At 50.1% G+C, this 17,271-nt stretch overlaps 1 protein-coding gene across 3 annotated transcripts; it reads left to right on the top strand.

Moving 5' to 3' along the window:
* Window positions 1–4,172: 4,172 nt before the first annotated feature.
* SPINDOC (spindlin interactor and repressor of chromatin binding) lies at window positions 4,173–16,955 on the top strand. 3 transcript variants are annotated; one of them, XM_081892674.1, is made up of 9 exons: window positions 4,173–4,413; window positions 7,085–7,181; window positions 8,695–8,887; window positions 9,672–9,956; window positions 11,579–11,683; window positions 12,390–12,476; window positions 13,464–13,583; window positions 14,302–14,352; window positions 15,729–16,955. In XM_081892674.1, the coding sequence occupies exons 3-9, from the start codon at window positions 8,731–8,733 to the stop codon at window positions 16,151–16,153; spliced, it is 1,230 nt and encodes a 409-aa protein (XP_081748800.1). In that variant the 5' UTR covers window positions 4,173–4,413; window positions 7,085–7,181; window positions 8,695–8,730; the 3' UTR covers window positions 16,154–16,955. The 3 variants fall into 3 exon arrangements, with proteins under 3 accessions (XP_081748800.1, XP_081748799.1, XP_081748801.1); XM_081892673.1 differs by having other exon boundaries at window positions 4,173–4,434; XM_081892675.1 differs by lacking the exon at window positions 11,579–11,683 and having other exon boundaries at window positions 4,175–4,434.
* The last annotated feature ends 316 nt before the right edge of the window (window positions 16,956–17,271 follow it).

Here is a 17,271-nt window from a genome sequence, read left to right as displayed (position 1 = left end):
AAGCTTCCCTTGTTGCATTTCTGCCTACCTGGCAGGGTTCAAAGACATGGGAGCTTAGCTAGGAACAAAAAATGTGGAGAGATCAACCCTCTTTGGGACCCATCTTTTCAGGATGTTGTAGGGCAGAGATGAGGAATCTGTGGCCCTACAGATTCCGTAGAACTATGGTTCCTCTCATCCCTAAGCACTGGTAATGCTGGCTGGGGCTGAGGGGAGCTGGAGTCCAGCAAAATCCAGAGGGCCACAGACTCTCTATCCTAGCTGTAAGGGATAGATCAAAACAATCAAAGTGATTTTGGGGTTGCCAACTGACCAGAAGGGAGGGGAGGGGGAAACAGGCACAGCCTGCTCTTGCGCTGTTAGCAACAGTTTTATCTGCAGAAGTCCTCAGATGACCACTGATTTGCTGCACAGAGATCAGCAGCGATATTGGCTAACGTGTGCCGGCTAAGCACAGGCGCAGGGGACAGTAAATAAGTTGGCAACTTTAATGGGGTTAACAGGGAGCTGAAGAAGCTTGAGGCAGAAGATGCAATAAGCTTATTGATTTATTTAACAGAGCTTGTGTCATTTGATTGTAAGGAGACTCTCTAAAGTGGCTTGTGAAAACATATCAATAAAAGACAAAGTTAAAAACTGGTATTTTAAAAAAATTCAAAATTTTATTAAAATCAACAAGCTAAAAACAGATTAAAACACTAACTCAACACATCAGTTCATCCCTGTTTAGGTAGATTGAGTTTGGAGCTGAGCATGGTTGAAGAGAGACACGGTTTGCTTTTGCTGAAAGACTTGCAGAAAAACCACATCTACAAGCTGCCCATTGGGTTGTGTGAACTGTCGAGTTTGGGTCCGGGTTGTTGCTTTTCACCAGGCAAGACTCCTGTGCCTATAAGCGTGGCTAAGCTGTGACCCTTCAGGTGTAGACTCCAATTCCCATCACCCCTGACTATTGGCTTGGCCTGCAGTGGCTGATGGGAGTTGGAGTCTAGCAACATTTGGAAGGCAGTCTCCCCTAGCCTAGGATATGAATTCAACAGGTATGGCCAGGATTGGTAGCAACAGGTAAGCTTTATTTGTTGCACTTCTGGCCATTGCGTCACTGTTAACGGAGACAAATGTTGACATTAAGTTGTTATCATCATCATCATCATTATTATTTTCCAATCTAGTGCCATCGGTGTGCTCAGCAGTTGACAAAGTTCGAGAATAGAATTTCCTCCAGAATATCCCCTTAGGCTTAAATTACGTTGGCATCTGGGTTCTAAGAGCCAAGCTTTACACAGTGGATTGCAAAGCTGTAGGAGGGGCAAAATTTGGACCAAGCTCACCACAAAGAGCAAAAACATACGAGTTCTGCCAGATCAGGCGAAAGGCCTATCTAGTCCAGCATTTTCATAATTTATCTAGGAAATGGTGACTACCGCTACATCTTGCAGTAGCAAATTCCACAATTTAACTTGGTGCTGGGTGGAGAAGTCCTTACTTTTCCCAGTCATGAATTTTCCAACATTTGGCTGAACTAGATGTCCATGAGTTCTAGGACTCAGCTATACAGCTGCAAATATAATGTTTTAAGTGTGTTTTAAGTGCATTATACAAATGTGACACTAGATGGCGATGGTGAGCTAGTGGCAAATTCAATATATATTTTGAAAATGTTTTTTAAAAAAGCATTTTCACATCGTTTTTATGTGTGTGTAGATTCCACCCTAGTGTCATGAGAGAGGGATAAAAACATCTCTCTGTCGCGTTCTCCACACAATGCATGATTTTATACACTGTGGTCATGTCCCCCCTAAAAAGTCTCAGTGTTGTAACCTTTCCTCACAGGGGAGTTGTGGGGTGGGCTGGAGGAAATTGCATTCAAACATAACTATACATGAGTCCTAGTTGGCACCCAAAGGAGTTAAGATCACAGAGTTCTCTTCTCAGACTCAGACTCCGTGAGGGAGAATGTGAAGCTGCTTCTTTTCTTTTCTCTCATTCTCTTTGCACCATGTAAACGACCAGGATGGACATGCCTGAACTTTCTCCAAGCTCAGGACAGGCATGTTTGAAACTACAGTGGTACCTCAGTTTATGAACTTAATCCGTTCCAGAAGTCCATTCTTAAACAGAAACCGTTCTTAAACCGAGGTGCACTTTCACTAATGATGCCTCCCGCCATCAGTAACCTTCCACCATTCGGCTTCCGTTCTTAGACCGAGGTAAAGTTTGCAAACCGGGACACTACTTCCGGTTTTGCGGAGTTCGTAAACCGAATAGTTCGTAAACAGGACTGTTCTTAAACCGAGGTATCACTGTACATTCTGTATTTTGTTAGTTGTGTTCTCCTTGCTGCTGCATGCAACACCTCATGAATCAAACCTTTAGATTTAGTAAGTAAATCATTTTAAACTTACTTAATAGTGTGTGGTCTGTTCATTGCAAGAATGGTAGAGAGAGGGGCAAAGAGCTTTAAAGCAGACTATATGGGATGTGCAAAGGGTCTAACAGCCCATATTCCCCCACTTTACTATTTTTAAATTTGCTGGGGGCTCTCTCCTGCTGGAGAGTGTGCAAAGCCCCATGTTTTGAATCTAGGCGTCCAGCTGATTCTTTTGTTAATTACACACACAAGGGTCAGATCTATTTTCTTCCCACAGTGGGATGGGAAGGTCTATCAATTTGCTTAGGCAATTGAGCAGCAGGCAATTCTTTTAGCCTCAGCCTGCACAGTCTGCTATGTAAGGGTTATAATACTGTCCTACCTTATAAGATTATTGTAAGGCTTAGCAAGACAATATGGGAGTTCTGTTTGTTTCAGAGCTTTGTAGCCCTCCAAAGTTTTGCTGTTTCCCCTCATTATAATTTGATTTGTAATGAGTAAGAAAACGGGAGATAGAGAAAGGGGCCTGAAGTTTACTCAGATTCCTAAACTGGTTGTTGCCAAAAGGACAAAGAGCCTTGAAACACCTTAAAGACGCCACAAGGTGCTACTGGAAGGAATTTTTTTGTTTTGACTATGGCAGACCAACACGGCTACCTATCTGTAACAAGACTCCTTGTTGTTTTCCAGAAGATCGGATCATTGAAGAACTTTCCCTGCAAAGAAAGCTAAGCTAAAACATTTGGGGGGTTTACAGGTTGGGGTGGTAAACCAAGATATGACTTGGTAGACGTTTGTAACACTATATGTACAGAAGAAAATGGATAGTCCATCTATTTCTTACTGTCCCACAATGATTCAAAAGGGGGGGGGTATCCTCTCACAAAACTGACTGGGAGCTAGTTGAGAAGAAGTCAAGGAAAGCACTTCTTCAAGCAAACACATGGAACTCAACGCTACAATGTGTTGTGAGGGCCGGCCACTAGCTCTGATGGCTTCCTACCCATGGAGGAAGGGAGCTAGAGGAACAGCTATCCATGGTACCTCGGGTTAAGTACGTAATTCGTTCCGGAGGCCTGTTCTTAACCTGAAACTGTTCTTAACCTGAAGCACCACTTTAGCTAATGGGGCCTCCTGCTGCTGCTGCCGCGCCGCCGGAGCCCAATTTCTGTTCTCATCCTGAAGCAAAGTTCTTAACCTGAAGCACTATTTCTAGGTTAGCAGAGTGTGTAACCTGAAGCGTATGTAACCTGAAGCGTATGTAACCCGAGGTACCACTGTACTAATGACAGCTAAACTGATCCTCCACAGCCAGAGGCAGTCTACCTTCAAATGTCAGTCTATCTCAGGGATGCTGGCAGGGAGGCATCAGGAGAAGACTTATGGGGTTTTGTTACAGGCATCTCTGGTTGGCACTTATTTGGAAGCAGGCAAAGTTGGACTTTTCGTTTTCCTTAGGCTCTTTGATTCCTTTCTGCAGGCTCTAAATCGCCTTTGTCACTCCCTTATATTTCCTGCAACTCCACCCCTTCCCCTCCAGGGGGCGACCTTTCTCGGACTCGCTAGCCGCCCGCCTCTATACTCCCGGTCTGTCTCCTGCGCCAAGTGGTCTATAACCTGCCGAGGGGCGGAGAAGAGAAGAGAACGCCGCGCTGGCCATTGGATTCGCTCGGTAGCGAAGGCACCGGAGATCTAAGAAAAAGAGAGACCTATACGCCATCGTCGCGCTCCCGAGCGAGAACTTCCGGCCTGAAAGCGGACTGTTCCTTTCCTTGCCGGACGCAACTTCCGATGAGGAACGTAGAGATAAGAAAACAGCCGCCGGGGCGACGTATCTATGGCGGCGTTCCCTTTCCCGCCGGAAGTTATGGCTATCGCTGACAACAGAGCGGAGGAGGGAAAGGTCCTTCGGACAATGAAACCATAGAGTGGGAGCGGGGAGGAGAGGCCGCTCTGTCTCGCTGGGAGCCGGAGAGCTCTATGCTGCGTGGCGGGGGCTCCAGCGGGAGAGCTCGGGAGGCCTGGAGCAGCTGAGCGGCCAGGTGGGGAGAGAGGGCTGCTGGGTAGGTAGGGGCGGGGGCCAAGGCGCGCGGGGGGGGGGAGAGGTGCTGCCGGCCCCCAAATATGGGGGGGGCTGTTGTCCCACCACACCTGGGGTGGGGGAGGGGGTGGTGCCCCCCACAGCTGGGGAGCTGTTCAACCCCCCCCCCGCATAGACGTTGCTGGTGGGGGCTTTTCTTCCCCAATAAACATAGCTAGGATGGAACTGGCGTCCTCCATACCTGGGGTGGTGTCACCCCCAAAAACACAACGGGGGTGGGAAGGGTTGTGGCCCCTCAGCTGTGGTGGTATTTCTCCCTCAGTTGTGGGGCCACCTCAGTTGTGGTGGTATTTCACCTCCCACACACCTAAGGTGGCCCCACAACTGGGGTCCTGCTCCCCCCATAAACACAGCTGGGTTGGGGGGGAAGGGCTGGCGTCTCCCCACACCAGCAGCACAATGGGTGGGTGAAGGGCTGGTGGGGCCCTCCACAGCTGGGTTGGCACATCTGGGAGAGGGGAGAGGTTGGTGCTCCATACCTATCCTCCGCCATAAATGCATCTTTGGTGGGTTGATGTGCTCATTGCGTGCATGCACACACAGAGATGGGCACCACCAGGTGGGATGGGAGAAGGGCTAGTGTGTCTCTCCCCCCCCCCCCGAAAAACACCTGGGGTGGTGTTTGGTTGGGGGGAGAACTTGTTTTTCTTATTGCAGTTTAATGGCATTACAAGGTCACTATTATCATCGTCCCCCCATAGCTGCTTAGGTTGAAGGGGAGGGACTGGCAAATAGCTAGGCGGTCACCAAGATGGATGGAGGTGGGGATTGGGGCTGGTTTTTGAGGTGGGGCTGAAAAAGGGGAAGTAAGGATGGAGGATCAAGTCACAAGGGCAGGTGCCTGGTAGGAATATTCAATAGGGTTGCCTGGCTCAGGAAGGGTGAGCATGTGGGGAGATCAGAAGAATATTAATGGGGGGGAAGGGAGCCTATGGCATGGCTGGTAGTGGGAAGGGGGTTTAGTGCATAGCTGTCAACGGATCCCTTTTTTAAAGGGAAATTCCCTTATTCCAAATAGGATTCCTCACAAGAAAAGAGGAAAGTTGACAGCTATGGTTTAGTGTGTTAGGGTTGTATCCAGCTAAGTCCTACTCAGAGCAGACACACTGAAATGAACAGCCAGGTTCATTCATTTCCATGGGTCTACTCTGAACATTGGAGACAACCCATGGACTCTTAAGGGAGGAGATGTGAAAATGGAGCCCCTTGTGCTGAGTGGATGGGGGTGATACCTGGGACTGGGGAGGCCTGAGTTTCAGGAAGGAATCAAAATGGTACAGCAGGGAGATCTGGATGGTGGTGGAGGGACATGGACTGTTGCCTCTTTTGGGGAGATAATGGGGAAGATTGTAATTCAGAAGAAGGTACTATGGATTAATCCAAGGAGGAGAGTATGGGGTGCGTCTGCAAAAGAGGGGAATTTTGCCTCTTTTAAGATGCAGATGAGACACACAAAGACCCTGAAAAGAGTATTACCCTGTGGGGATGGTGTGGGGCAGAATGTAGAGGGAGAACAGAGGAGAAATCTGTGGGTAGAGGCAAGGTAGAGAAGGGTGGGAGGTCTAGAAGGAGAAGTCTGGCTGGCTGGCTGGCTGAGATCCAGGAAAGAATTAAAATGGTGCCTGGTGAGGGGAAAGGAGGTGCAAAGTTGTTTTATTATATTTTTAATAATTTGTTCTAAGCCGCCCAGAGTGGGGTACAAATAATGAATTTTTGATGATGGTGATGATGATACACTTTGGGGTAGAAGGTTCAGAACAGGGAGATGCAACAATGCAAATTGTTTGGTGGGAGAAATGAAATTCTGGAGAAATAAAGACTTGAAGGAAAGTGATATTATTTCATAATTATTATCACTTTATTCGTAGGCTGCCTTTTCCCCCCACCCCTCCGAAAATGATGCTCAAGGTGGTTTATAACAATGAAATCAGAATAGACAATTTCAATAATGTAATAATAAAAGTAATAGTTGTGGGTTTGCTTTAGAGGATGGAGGAGATTTGAGGTCCAGGTGGGAGTAATTGTGGACATGGCAAAAATGTGAACAGGGCCTTGTGGCTTTGGGGAGGGAAGTTAGAATTCCATGGGATGTTGAGACTGTTTCTTTTTCGGACATGCATGGAGTATACACCTTTATAGTTTAAAGAGGTGGGGATTCGGTGTCAGGGCAGAGACCCAGCAGTCAAAGCAAGAAAAACAATACTGTACATTTTCAAACGAGGAAAAAAAGAGATTGTCCCTGAATGTGCAGGAGCAGGGGAGGGAATGACAAAAGTATTAAACAAACATCCTCCAGGTTGTGTTGTTATGCTGAATGCACTTTGAGCATAGTAAGGCTGCGCACAGGATCCTGGGAACTGTAGCATGCTGCTCTCAAAACTACAATTCCCACCATGCTACAATTCCCATGATTCTTTGCGGGAAGCCATGTGCTTTAAATGCATGGAGTGTGTGTTCACAGCCTACCTCTTCTTCGGAGATGATGGCACTTTCTACATGTGAAGTTTTTCTTAAAGAAAACACAAGTATGTTTCCCCTTGGGTTCACCTCTTTTCTAGGGAACAAAGACACTTGTGGCTAATGGATTTACTATTCCCCACTTTTCTTTCCAGAAGAGCAAGCGACTTTGCTATCACCAGGCAGCACTGAGTGGATTCTAGATCCCAAGCCCTTCCTCTGGTTACGATCCGGCTTGACGCCCTGCCACAGGTAGGAAGGGTTTGGAATTAATGTCACATCCCAGTGCATTATGCAGTTCCTTTCGCCCACAGTGCGGTAGTATTTGCTTTAAAAGTAACAAAGTTTCTAGTCCTCAAGGTGGTGGGAGGTAAATTTGAACACAGGGTGCCTGTTTGTTTCTTTTTTAAAAAAATCCTGAACAAGAAAACAAAAGATTGGGGGTAGCAACAACTCAGGGAGCCGGTTTCTTAGGATGTTTTGCACATGTACTTAGCAAAGAGGAAGGGGGTATCCTATATTCCAGCAGGCTGGCAAACTTTATCCTTGCGTTCATCCAAATAACACTTTGAAATGTACAGTGAACAGCAGAGTGTGCAGTTTGGCTCTGTACGTCTCCCCTGTGTGGCCCTCGGATCCCCCCCCCCCGCCCGCATCCTGGTTCCCGTGGACTGAAGACAAAGAAGACTTTTGTGAGTGGAAATAAACAAATATAATTGAGGGGAGGAGTGACTATAGCAATGGCCTTCAGGTCCCCAAATAGCTATGTTTCCCACAGCTTGCTCAGAAACTGTATACCAGAATTGCTTTGTGTCGTGGTCTGAGTCTGCTTATTTTCTCTTCCCCTTTTTCCTTTTTGGCTTCATCAGCAGGAAGTCAGTAAAGCTCTGTTTCTAAGATGAGTTTTATTTGTTCTTATTTTCGAATGGTTTTTAACAATTTGTTTACGCTGCTTAGAAATTCTGATTCTGTTTGTTTGTTTGTTTGCTTGCTTGTTTATACCCTGCCTTTTTCCCCTGATAGGAAGCAAAGCCGCTTACAGGTAAAAAAATAAGAGCTGCTAAAAACAGAAAAAGCAATCACTGAAAAACAATTAAACATTGATAAAAATAAAACTGTATACATACATAGGATGTACTGAAACCATACCAATAATTACAATAAAAACAGCACAGCACCAGCCCTTTCCTTAGAAGCAGTCAGTTCCCAAACGCCTGTTGGAACAAGAAGTCTTCACCTGCCAGAGGAAGGGCAACAAGGAGAGAGCCAGGCTAATTTCTCTAGGGAGGGAGTCCCAATGTCTGGGAGCAGCCACCGAGAATATTTAAATATTAGGTGTTATTTAAATGTCTTAAATAAATAAATAATGACAGAGCCTTCCTATACAGTGGCATCTTGGTTCTTGAACTTAATCCGTTCTGGAAGCCCGTTTGACACCCAAAACCCAAGCCACAGCTTCCGATTGGCTGCAGGAGCTTCCTGCACTCAAGCAGAAGCTGTGTCGGATGTTCAGCTCCTGAAAAACTTCACAAACAGGAGCACTTATTTCTGGGTTTGCGACGTTCAGGAGCCGGACGATTTGTTCAGGAGCCAAGCCGTTCAAGAACCAAGGTACCACTGTATTCTTAAAGTGTGTGTGTGTGTGGTTTTTCCTGGCCAGGAGAAAAAGAGGTGTGGGAACTGAGGTTGTCAACTTGGAAGTGTTTCTTTCCCTTCTCCATCTACCCCCTCTGCAACCTGAACGGTGCTTCTTCTTTTTCTACAGGTGGGCTTTTGTTGTGCCAGCCCCACCGAAACACTCATGGCACTGAAGGCAGAAGCTCCCCTCTTGGACTACCTCAAGGTCTCTTTGAAGTGCAAAACAGAGAAGGAGAAGGAGAAAGTGGCCGCAGGGCATCTGCTCCCCAGCTGCCCCCCAGTCAGGCTGGATGGGCCCCACGCAGATCCCGTGGACAGAGGTGGGGAACGTGCCCCTCCGGGGCGCAGGACAGGGAAAGTCCCTCCCCTCGCATCATCCTAGAACTCAGGGATGCCCAACGAAGGCCGATGCTTGAGGACAAATAAAAGGAAATACTTCTTCCCGCAGCACATAGCTAAACTGGGGGATTCCCTCCAGCAAGATGCGGTGGTGTCCACCAACTTAAAAGAGGATTAGGCAAATTCACCGAGAACAAGGCGATCAATGGCTACCAGCCACAATGGCCATGTTATCCCTCCCCTGTCTGTTGCTGGCCACTACGCAAATTAGGGGCTGGAGGGGCTGCAGGCCTGAACCTGCAGGGCTTTTATTGGGTTCTTAAGGTGGAAAAGGACCCCCCAGCCTTGAGTTAGCCTGTGAAACAATAGCAAGAGCTGTTTGTTGCCATTGGAAAAAGCTTGAGCCAATGAGGCCGACCTAGAAGAGAAGAGTGGAAGTCCTGTGGCTGCTCTCTAGGTAAAAACCACCGCCATTCCTGCTGGTAGGCCACACTGGCTGTGGCTGATGGGAGGTTCATTCCCAGTGCCACCCATAGGGCAGCCAAGGGCTCTTTCTGCCTGCCCTGACTCCAACTCCCATCAGTCTCAGCCAGCATGATCATGGGGGGATGATGGGACTTGTAGTCCAGCAACGTCTGGAGAGCATATCTGTTAGAGAAAGGAAGTGGGCAGAGCACGCGCAAGGAATCAGGGATATGGGAACTGTCTCCAAGGCTGGCGTCAGACCCCTCCTCCATCCCAACGTGCCCCCTTTCTCGCCCCCAGGAGAGCGGCTGGTTGTAATCCCGGTGGCTGAGGTTGGCCCAGAAGAGGCAAGCAGCTCCTGGAGTCAGGAGTACCTGATTGCCGAGAGCTCGGGGGGCAGCCAGCCAGTGTGCATGGTGTGCGGCGGCAGCCTGAGTGCCTCGGGGCCTGTGGCTGCCCGCAAACACATTCTGGAGCATCACGCCCACTCCTTGGACTTCAGCTTCGAAGAGAAGCGTAACATCCTGGAAGCCTGGAGCGAAGGGGTGGTGCTTCCTGAGCCAGAGCCACAACCTTCCCCTGCAGGTAACACACACCAACACAGATCAGTGTTGTATTAAATGGTGCCATCTCCAGTTGGGTCTGGAAAAGGTTTTGGGTTTTGAGCAAAGTCGCCCTCCGTGTCTGCCTCTTCCATTTCCCCTGTGCCTCCTGGAGAAGGGGCTGGGGGTGTCAGTGCAGTTTGACACCCTTTGGTGTTCCTTTTCCGGTCAGGAGAGTCGCCCAGAAAGTCTTCCAGAATCCATTTCTTCACAATTCAGCTCTTCTCTTGGCGAACGCCCACATGGGAATAAACACAACTCCCATTTTGGTTCTTCTGAATGCATTTATTGTTGAATTAACACTACATCTTGTATAACCACTAGTCTAGTAAAGTAAAGTAAAACTATGTTCAGATAATCATTCTGTCTCACTGTGCTCTTCAGCCATCTGGCCAGAGCAACAGCCTCCAACATTCTCTCTCTCTCTCTCTCTCTCTCTCTCTCTCTCTCTCTCTGATCCAGACCTTGCCTTATAAAGAAACCTGTTGATAAGGGGAAAACTTGTTGCCAAGGGCAGACTTGTTGCTAGGGCAAAATCTTTCAAGAATCATTTCAAGTCATTGTTTTACTACACTAACAGGATGTTGGCAAACGTTTCAGTGGAAGTGCTTTTCTCTGCTCTTTAGCCGAAAAAGCCAGGGCAGTTTGCAGACAACCAGTGATAAGGCGGAGCCTGGCCACAGGTTTACAGACTTTAAAAAAGACACAGCACCAAAGGAAAACGGATTGGGAGGGAAAAAGCAAACTCATGGACTTGTTTTCGCTTACATAGTGTTTCATAAATGTTCTCCCTGACACGGAGAGAGGAAGCCAGCTCTCTGCAGCTGCTCCTTCTCTGGCCAGTGGACTGGGTCAGGCTGGTCTCCTCCTTGCTGTGATGTTCTTCCTAGAAGGCAGGGGACGCTGCCTTCCTTAGACCCCTGGATGGTGGCAGAGGTCCAGGCATGCTGCCTTCCATCTTTGCAGTCCCAGGGCAAAAGTTGAGTGTAGGGATCAAGAGGAGGCCTGATGGTGTTGAGGATTGACAGTGAAATAGCACTTGAATTGTGGGTTTTAGAGGCATGTAATGACTACAAGCGTTGGAAGATATTGGCCTTTAGGATATTGGACAATGCAACCAGGAAGTTGTGTATTTATGCATGAAGAATGTATAGAAATGCAATCACTCTGCCTATGTTTGTGCCTGTTAGTCACTGGGAGAAGGCCAACCTGGCACCCTCTGGGTGTTTGGAAGTACAACTCTCATCAGCCCCAGCCATCCTGGCCATGTTGGTTGATGGGAGTTGTAGCTGAGAACACCCAGAGGGCTCTGGGTATGCAAAGGCTGCCCTAGACAATTGCCTATTGACTTAGCCTCTCTCTCTCTCTCTCAGCTCCACCCTGGATACCAAGATTCCTCCAGGCATTGCCTTGGAGTACCAATTCACATCCATAAGGGCTAGAAACTTGTCTCTTTCCTTTCTCCCTCCCCCTAAACGGAAGATGAGATCCTTGGGAGGCCAAGTCCTCTGCCCACTCCTGCCCATTTCCACTCTTTGCCGTGGAACAAACACGCAGTGCTGTGTGCCGCTTTTGATTCCCCTTTCTGAAACTATCCCCTGCCAGGCGACCCCGGCAAGAGCAAGCAGCCGGCTGAGATAGAGGTGCTCCTCGATTCGGAGGAGCGGCAGCCGGCGAGTCGGAAGCGTGGGCACCTGAGAGCGCGCTGCGGTGAGTGCTGGGGCCGGAGGTGGTGGTGGTGGTCGTCGCTTAGACGGGTCATCGTCATCGTTCTCAGACCCAGGACCCACTCGTAAGAAAAATAGGGAGCTGCCGTCTGGCCTAACACTGCCGACACGGACCGGCAGGGGCTCTCGGGGATTTCAGGCAGGGGGTGCTCTGCAGCCCCACCTGGAGATGCCTCCAGGGAGCTGAACCTGGGCCCTTCTGCAGGAAACATGTGAACTGTGGCCCCTCCCTTTAAAAACAAAATGAGATTCTAGTCCTCATGGTTCTGAATTTAAACTGGAAAATAGAAAGCTTCCTTACACCAAGGGGTCTAGCAAAGCACCGAGCTATGGCCCTGAATCCCTCAACCATCAGGACGACACCCCATTCCAATGTTTGTTTGTTTTTAATACACATGTCTGGATTTAGCCTTCTATTTCCCAGGTGCCCAGGTGCCAAAGAGGGTGTCTCTGTACCTCTGGCTGTTGGGTAGAAGGAGGAGTCTTTGTGGCTGTAGGCTCGTCTTGTAGGGATAAGAGCCTCATGCGGAAATCCCTTCTTTTGCAAAGTGTTCGGGATGAGCGAAGCCTGGTGGCCACAGGCACTGCCTTCCACTTTAGCGTTGGAGTGGGATATGACTTGACTCCAGCCACCAGTTGAAGACCATGGACCTAACCTGTGGAACTGTTTTTCCTTTATGTGTGCTTAGACCCTGAACGGCGATCACAAGGCCAGCAGAGGCGGCACAGCTTGAGCACCATCAAAGACATGAGCAAGCATCCCAGCAAGACCACAGGTTAGCAACATTGCTGTAAGGCTGCTTTTTAGAGTGGGGGCAGGTTTTTCCCTCCCCAAAGCAATGGAAGCGTCTTCCGTTCAGTCGCCGCCACCGTTCCTTCCCTTTGCGTGCCTAGCTGCCTCCTTGTGTGTACACCCACAGGCTAGCGCTCCGCAGAGGCGCCAAACATTTATAGGATCTTATCTGCCTTCCTCCTTGGCTCTTTTGAAAGTCAAGTTTCTAACCTTTAAAGAGGGGCTTGACAGCATGCCGTCAAGGTTTTGGTAATACTGAAAACCTGAATTTGGTGGGTTGAACGAAACCATCCTTCATTCTTGCAAAAGTCGCTGTGTGCCCCTTCCCCAACACAGTCAGAATAATTTGCAAAATAGGTGGGGTGAAAATGTGGGTGGGGGGTGCAGAGTAGTTTGACATGCGTGACTTACGCAGATTGCAGAATTTGGCTCTGCTTGGCACAGAGTACATATTTTTGTGTGCTGTTGTTTTGGGAGGGGACAGAATAGGATTGTGTGGGTTACATCCAGCTTAAGTTTCTTCCTCAGAGGAGACCCATTTAAACTAATGAACCCAGTGGAGCCATGTCCATCACTTTAAATAGGTCTAACTGAGTTTATAGCAGTCAGTTTCAGTGGTGGCAGACTCAGGACTCTTCCCAGGCCACTTGCCTCTACGGCCTTGCTTCCGCATGCTCCTTGAGTGTTTTTATCTGGCTGGAATATGTCCTTGAATTCAGATTATGTCTCTAGCCCACCTGGATGGAGGAGAGAAAGTGGGGCAGGGGTGTGCGGAGTGTTAGCATGTGTGTAAGCCATCCTACTTGACAAAGGTCCAATATGCTTTGCCCTCTTTCACCTCTGGCCCCTTCCACAACCGGTGCCACTTCCACACGGTCCCCAGAAGGCTGCCCAGAAGGGAATGCAACCTTCGGGCTGGAAAAGTTGCCCAATCCTTGGCTTAATTCCTCGCCGCCTCTTTTCTTCCCAGGGAAGGAATGGCTCTCGGAATGTGGGGTCCCAGGCTCGGCACCTGCCGAAATCCGTATCTTCACGGACGGCACTTTCCCAGCTGGCTTTGCCTTGAAACTGTACTGCCGGACTCAACCGGGTGAGTAGTGCTTTGGCGGTCATACTTAAAAATCTCCCTTTGTGAGGGAAAGGAGAAGGAAGGGGGGAGCAGGTAAAACACGTGTGCATTGCTGTCACATGGCCTCCCTGAGGAGGTGGAGGCGGAGCCGCGGTCAGGCTTGAGGGTCAGTGTCCTGGAGGCTCGGACTTGTACTGACCTCTCCCCACCCTCTGCCTCCCATCCCATCAACTTCTCTTTTCCCACCCTGGCAACTGGCAGTGGTGGAAGGAGCAGGGCAGGGTCAGGAAGCTGGGGGGAAAAGCTCCCTCCTTGATGGTTGCAAGTTGGGCACCCAGCAATGTCCGGAGGGCCACAGGCTGCCCACCCCACCCTTAAAACGGAACACTGGCCACCATGTTCTAACCCCTTAAAGCAGGTCTGGAAGACTCCAACTCCCATCAGCCCCTGCAAGCACGGCCAACGGCTAGGGGTTATTGAGTCCAGCAACATCTGAGTCCCGTCCCCACCTGCAGAACTAGAGCCAAGGGGTGGAAATGGCAGGGAGCCAGGCTTCCTTGGAAGCTGTTGGTGGTCTTGCTGTTGGCTTAAGGAGAGGTGGGACGGCCCTCTGCCTGGAATGTTGCAGATCACTGCTCCTTCCCACTCCGTAATTCTGTTATTCTGGGATTTTGGGGGCATGTTGATGGCACGGGTTCCTACAGGTGGCCACAATGTATTATCGATGTTGTTGTTACAGAACCACCCCAGGACTCTGAAGCAAAGCCAGGCCCAAGGAAGAGAGCAGTGGGTAAGTCTTGCCGCTGGTTCCCAATAAGGAACAGGCGCAAGGGGCAAAACTGGGTCGGATTTAGGCACACCCACCACCCACTCTTCAGCTGACTGCCTGGGGTGCTAAATCCCGCTCTGGCTGCAAGTGCCTGTTTCCACAGCCAAGGCAGAATTGAACCCATTTTCCTGAGTGACGGCAGCTGACAGACGGGTAGGTAGGGCTGGCTAAACTGGACCCCCTGCCTGGCCAGGACTGGCCTGCAGGCCAAAAACTCACCACCCTTGTTTTAGCACAAACGAGCGATGTTTCTTGTCCTTGCTGTGTTATGGTTTCCCCCCTGCTAATTGGGAGGCTGAATGTTATCTCCAATCTTGCCGGCTGTGTATCAAAAGTCACCAAAACAAGAGCAACCTCACATCACTGGCTTATTCCCTCCAAGCTCAGCCAAGGCTGAAGCCCGGCTGAAAACTGGACTGGAACTCCTTCCGTCTCCCAAGGCAGGATTTGCACACCAACATCTCTTCTCTTTATATATCCCCATTCTCAGCCCTGCCCGCCCCCTGAGCTTTCTGCTATGCTTGGGGACTTCCCAGGGGCATCTCTGAGGTGTAGGTACTGCCCGCCAACTTGGATGGCTATAAAAGAGGATTACACAAATTCATGATGCTTAAGGCTATTCATGACTACAAGCCACAGCTGTTCTGCTTTACTTCCAGAGTGGAAGCAGTAAATCAAGGCAGTACATGTCTCCGGGGACCAGCTGCTGGGGATTCACAGAATCTCAGAGTTGGAAGGGACCATGAGGGTCATCTAGTCCAACCCCCTGCAATGCAGGAATCTTTTTGCCCAGTGTGAGGCTGGAACCCACAACGCTGAGATTCAGTCTGGTGCTCTGCTGACTGATCTATCTGGGTGGCTGGAGAGAGCACTTTTGTCCTCAAGTCCTGCTTAGCAGCCTGGATAGCTTGATTGGTTAGAGCATGGTGCTGATGATTCCAGGGTCGCAGGTTCGATACCCATATGGAACAGCTGCATATTCCTGCATTTCAGGGGGTTAGACTAGATGATCCCCAGGGTTCCTTCCAACTCTGATTCTGTGATCAGCTTCCCATAATGGGCATATGGTTGGCCACCATGAGAATGGGAGGCTGGGTTAGATGGGCAGTCTTTGGCTTGATCCAACTGAGCTCTTTCTTAATTGCTCACTTTTAGTTGTGAGAGCAGCTCAGTTGATAGAGCACGAGACCCTTGAATATCAGGGTTGTGGGTTCGTGCCCCACATTTCTGCATTCCGGAGAGTTGGGTCAGTTGACCCTTGTTGTCCCTTCCAACTCTGGGATAGGTGGACTGAGCGAACGGCCTGTTGTTTCAATTCGCCGCCTCTTCCTCCCCAGATCGCAAATGCTCTGTGTCTCTACTTCGGCTCCACTCCACGGATCCTCCTCCCCGCCAGCTCTGCCCACCACGGGACCCTGCCCCTCGCGCCCTGGCCAACTCCCCCGGCAGCAACGCCAAAGATTGCGACGCCAAGCCCCGCCGGCAGCGGGCGGCAGCAGGCAGCGAGGACGCCCCACTCCTGGCCAAGAGCTTCAACCCCACCTGGCGCGCCCGCTTCCTCGTGGATTTTGACGCCGCGGCCAACCACCTGGTCTGCATGGTGTGCGAGTACCCTCTGCGCCGCGTCTGCCTGGCCACCGTCAAGCAGCACATCCTCCAGTGCCACGCCGAGACCCTCCACCTCCCGCGGGAGGTCCGCCGCACCATCCGTGAAGTCTGGGAGAGCAGGGGCCAGTCCCCCTCTGCCGCCCCCAGGAAGTGAAGGGGAGCTTGGCCATCACCCATCCCACCCCTCCAATATGCCAATGTGGCGACGTAAGTCGTTGGACTGGCCACCCACGGCAGCTGGAGGGTGGAAGAAAGGTTAGGCACCCTGTTACTAAGTGGGGTTCATTCTTTCCCCTCTCGGGCTCCCTACCCAGAGGGCGCCTCGTTCTTGTCTCGTTTCGTTACTCAAGCATGTTCAGGGGTCAGCCACGGCCTCTTCTGTCTTTGTGCCTGCCCTCCGTTCCCCACCAGTCCGCCTGATCACTACCACAGAGGATGATGGGAGGAAGGTGAATGTTTTGTGTGTCTGTGTGGCAGGAGAGGGAAATGGCCATTGCTGCCTGGCCTCCAAAGGTTTGGGGGAGACCCTTCACGTGGCAACTACCCCGACCCCACACCCCATGTGTTCCCAAAAGTTTGCCTCTCTGTCTCCCCAGAGAGAGCAGGGGTGGTGGAGCCTATCAGGAGGTGGGGCTCTGCCTGACCAGGGACTCCCGCCCCCTAATCGGTTAGTTTCCACACCAGCGGAATAGGCAAGGGATGCCTCTGGACCCTTCCTCGGCAATAATGTTTTCCCCTCTCTGCCCCCCCACTGACACTCCAGCTAACAGGGCACAATACTTAGGACCCATGGCAGGGCAGGATGAGGCTTCACACCCTGTTATATGACTTTTAATAGGCACACACCCGAGCGGGGAGGGGGGGCAGCGCCATTGCCCAGCACCTTCCCAGGGATGAGTTACACTAAAGGGAATCTGAGTTGTTATACAAAGGAACAATAAATTATTTTTATGATACCCTCCTGCTCTCTCTCTCTCTCCCTCCCTCTTTCTGTCTTAATTTTGTTTTCTGTGTTTGGCTGGCATGAAGAACCTAAGAGCAGCCGCGCTGGGTCTGGCCAAAAGTGTCCCATCTTCTGTAGCATCCTCACAGAAGCCAACCAAGCGCCTTCCAATAGGTCAGATTCTTTGTCCCACCTGGTGCTACCTAAGCCCTTTTACTGGAGCCAATCCAGGGGCCTCTTCCATGCTAAACACAGAATCCTAGAACTGTAGAGCTAGAAGAGAGCCAAAGGAACATCTAGTCTCCTCCCCTTGCAATGTGCTTCTCCCA

Source organism: Podarcis melisellensis (genome assembly GCF_964234715.1).
Source record: "Podarcis melisellensis genome assembly, chromosome: 16".
NCBI lineage: Eukaryota > Metazoa > Chordata > Lepidosauria > Squamata > Lacertidae > Podarcis > Podarcis melisellensis.
This window is presented reverse-complemented; position numbering and strand designations above follow the sequence as displayed.